This window comes from Lolium perenne, chromosome 6 (genome assembly GCF_019359855.2).
Source record: "Lolium perenne isolate Kyuss_39 chromosome 6, Kyuss_2.0, whole genome shotgun sequence".
Classification (NCBI taxonomy): Eukaryota; Viridiplantae; Streptophyta; class Magnoliopsida; order Poales; family Poaceae; genus Lolium; species Lolium perenne.
The window spans coordinates 261,757,968-261,761,067 of record NC_067249.2 but is presented as its reverse complement, the minus strand read 5'-3'; the positions used below and the strand labels follow the sequence as shown (position 1 = coordinate 261,761,067).

The 3,100-nt window shown below is 46.3% G+C and overlaps 1 protein-coding gene across 1 annotated transcript; it reads left to right on the top strand.

Annotated features, from left to right (window-relative positions):
* The first annotated feature begins 559 nt into the window (after positions 1–559).
* Positions 560–1,708, top strand: LOC127309835 (putative F-box protein At5g62060). The gene has a single exon (XM_051340557.1). The coding sequence runs from the start codon at positions 560–562 to the stop codon at positions 1,706–1,708; it is 1,149 nt and encodes a 382-aa protein (XP_051196517.1).
* Positions 1,709–3,100: the final 1,392 nt, after the last annotated feature.

Below are 3,100 nucleotides of genomic sequence, written 5' to 3'. Positions count from 1 at the left end.
TCTCGTTTGCCCGCAGTGTTTCACTCGCCATGATCGTGGCGAACTCCTTCATCACCCTCTTCTTTCACCTTCCTCCTCATGTTCCTGAATTTTATGCATATGTAACTACATATAAATACCAAAGGCTCAAGCACTGTCCGAATATTCTGAACCGGTAGCAACCAAAAAAAAAAAAAAATTGGAAGCACATTCAAGGACGGAATATGTTTGCTGGCCGGATGGAAAACTTTATTTGGAGGAAAATAGATAGCCATCTAATTAATTATGTAAGCCGGGTTCTTATAATACTTTTTTCGGGGGAGCCGGGTTCTTATCTTGGAGTCGTATACGAGGCGATAGCTCGACCAATTTAATCTAGTATTTTATTTCCTTTCGTGTAAGTGCTTCCTTATCTCTTGCTCCGATTCCAACTCAAGCTCAATTTTGCCCACGGGTATTGCAACCTATTTAAAGGTACTCGCCTCAGCGGATAGACCAGACGGACCGACGAAGAGATATCAATCCATAGAATACCGATCTTATTATTTTCCGGCCGGCCGGCCGGCGGTGTGCACACGACATGCTTCCCAAGGCAACTGCAGTCTCAATAGCAAATGACATCCTCTTTGACATCCTTTTGAGGATGCCAGGGAGGGCCCTCCGCCGGTTCCAATGCGTGTCCAAGCAGTGGTGTGCCCTCCTCTCTGACCCGGCCTTCCTCGCCGCACACAAGTCTCGCCGCCCCGACCTGCTCCTCGTCGACACCGGCTACTTTCGAGGATACAATGAACCTGATTTGCGGCTCAGGGATCTCAGCGGCAATGTTGTTAGAGTGATCGAAGGCGTCGGTGGATCGGACATCCTTCCCGCGACAAGCCTCGACGCCGGACTAGTGTGTGTCCTCGACCATCCTTGCAAAGGTGTCCATGTGGTTGATTTGGCCACGGGGAAGGTGCTCTTGTCCATCTCGGGACTACAAGTGAAAAGGCAACAACATGAATTTGCCAGATGTCAGTATGAAACCATCGGCATCGGCCGTACCGCCTCCTCTTGTGTATACAAGGTGGTCCGGCTCGTCCGAGGTGATACCTGTCAAGTTCTCACATTAGGTGCCGACACAAGATGGAGAAGGAGGAAGACACGCCCCACCAACAAGTATTTCCTCGATCGCTATTATTCTCCAATCACTATTGATGGTGTCATGTACTTCTTGACCGAAGGGGCATCTGGCACCTTGCTTTGCTTTGACCTCGAAAAAGAGCAATGGAAGGTCAACCCGATCGAAGGTCCATCGGAGTTTGTTGGTGCCAAGAGGTGGAGTACAATTTCAGTCTACATAACAGAGCTCAACGGTTTTCTTTGTTTGGTCCAAGAGGAGTATGACAACGTGCGTATGTTTCCAAATTCACATAATTCATCCACCAACATATGGATCATGCATGATTGTGGTAAAGGTAACTGGACCAAAGTGTACACAATCCCAATGAGCGTATTCGGGTATCGTTATGCGCCTTATCGTTGTATGCCTTTAAGGGTGATGCATGGTGGCGAAAAGTTGCTTATAGAATATGTTCCTAGATACTACTACTACATGGAAAGGAAAGCATCCTTTGGACTCTATGATCCTCACACCAAGACATGCACGGACATTCTGCCGGACTATCTCCCCGAAAAGAATTTTCTCTGCAAACTGCAGTTAGAACACCTTGCGTCGTCTGTCAATAATTAATTCAGTATTTTTGTAGCCCTATATTTGTTGAAGTACTACAAAGTATATGAATTTTTTTTGAGAACTCCTTAATTCGAGCAATAAATGTAGCATGTGAGCTTGCTTTTGGCCTAAATACTCTGCTATACGTCTGACGGATTCACATCCGAAGTTTGTACGACAAGCCACATGGTCGTTTGATTAGAGGGCGCATGGAGTCCAACGGATTGGAGGATCGTACCAAAATCGGACATGAAACATCGTATGCAAAGCAATTCCGTAAATGTTATAACTCCCCTCCGATCAAGAATAAGTCAAAACTAAAACCATGACACTTATAAGAGGAAGTACAAGTAATTGTGTAGTAGTAAGATTAGCACAACATAATGTTAGGCTCAGGACAAAAACCAATGGTCAACTCAACTCAAGCAGTGACCGTAGCTCGACAAGAGCCAGTCATTCAACCCAACTGGTGGCATCGAATTAAAGAGTCCATTCAGTCAAGATAACCATCAAAACAATAATGCAAATAAAATTCTTTATCAGTTTGTAATTGCATCGAAGCTAGAACGTAGGACAATCTGTTCCATGCGACTAGGCCTGCTGCATACTGGTGGCATCGCCGTGGCGCTGCCGCCGCGCTCACCTGGAGTGTTCCACTTGCCATTATCGCCTAGAGCTCCTTGATCACCTTTTCCTGCACCTTCCCCCTCATGTTCCCTAGTTTTATGTAGATGTAGCCACACCTAAATCCCGAACTTCCAATTCTAGCTATAAATGTAGAGATTATGCTCCCCCTAGCCAGGCAAATGACAAAAGGCCGTGAACTCGTTTGTTGCAAGGTTGTCAGACTATGCGCTGGAGTATTGTAGTCACAGTATTGTAGTCACAGAATAATGAGGAACGAAACTATGCACTGGATCCTCATTCAGCCTTGAAATCGATTGATTCTAGACCTAGAAATGACAATGTCGCCCTTGAGGCTCTCTAGGAACAAGATTCCGCAGTGCCATATCCAATATAAAAATTTCGAACAATATCAAATCTGTGGCTGGCAGTTCCCTCTATCAACTCCAAGGTTCTCCAAGATCTAGCGATGGCATGCTTATTTGTCTTTCCCCAAGACAAAAGGCCGTGAACTCGTTTGTTTTTAAACAGAAGGCCTCACGGCCCGGCTTTATAAATAAAGCCCTCCAGGCAACGGTACATGCAATAACAAGAAATACAGTCCACGCACACATAATACGCCCAAGGCGTCACAAGTACGACCCACCCAGGTCCAGGAGACACTCTACACAACGGATACAAAGCCGAAAGGAGCTACACAGGGGGCTCAACCACACTAGAAAGAAGATGAAGCAAGTCCTTGGTCGAGTCGCCGCACGAGTCCTCCGCTACTCAGCCCGCAGTCGC

What these genes read in the sequence shown, in the direction of transcription:
- LOC127309835 (XM_051340557.1), top strand. Translation starts at nt 560, where the DNA reads ATGCTTCCCAAGGCAACTGCAGTCTCAATAGCAAATGACATCCTCTTT.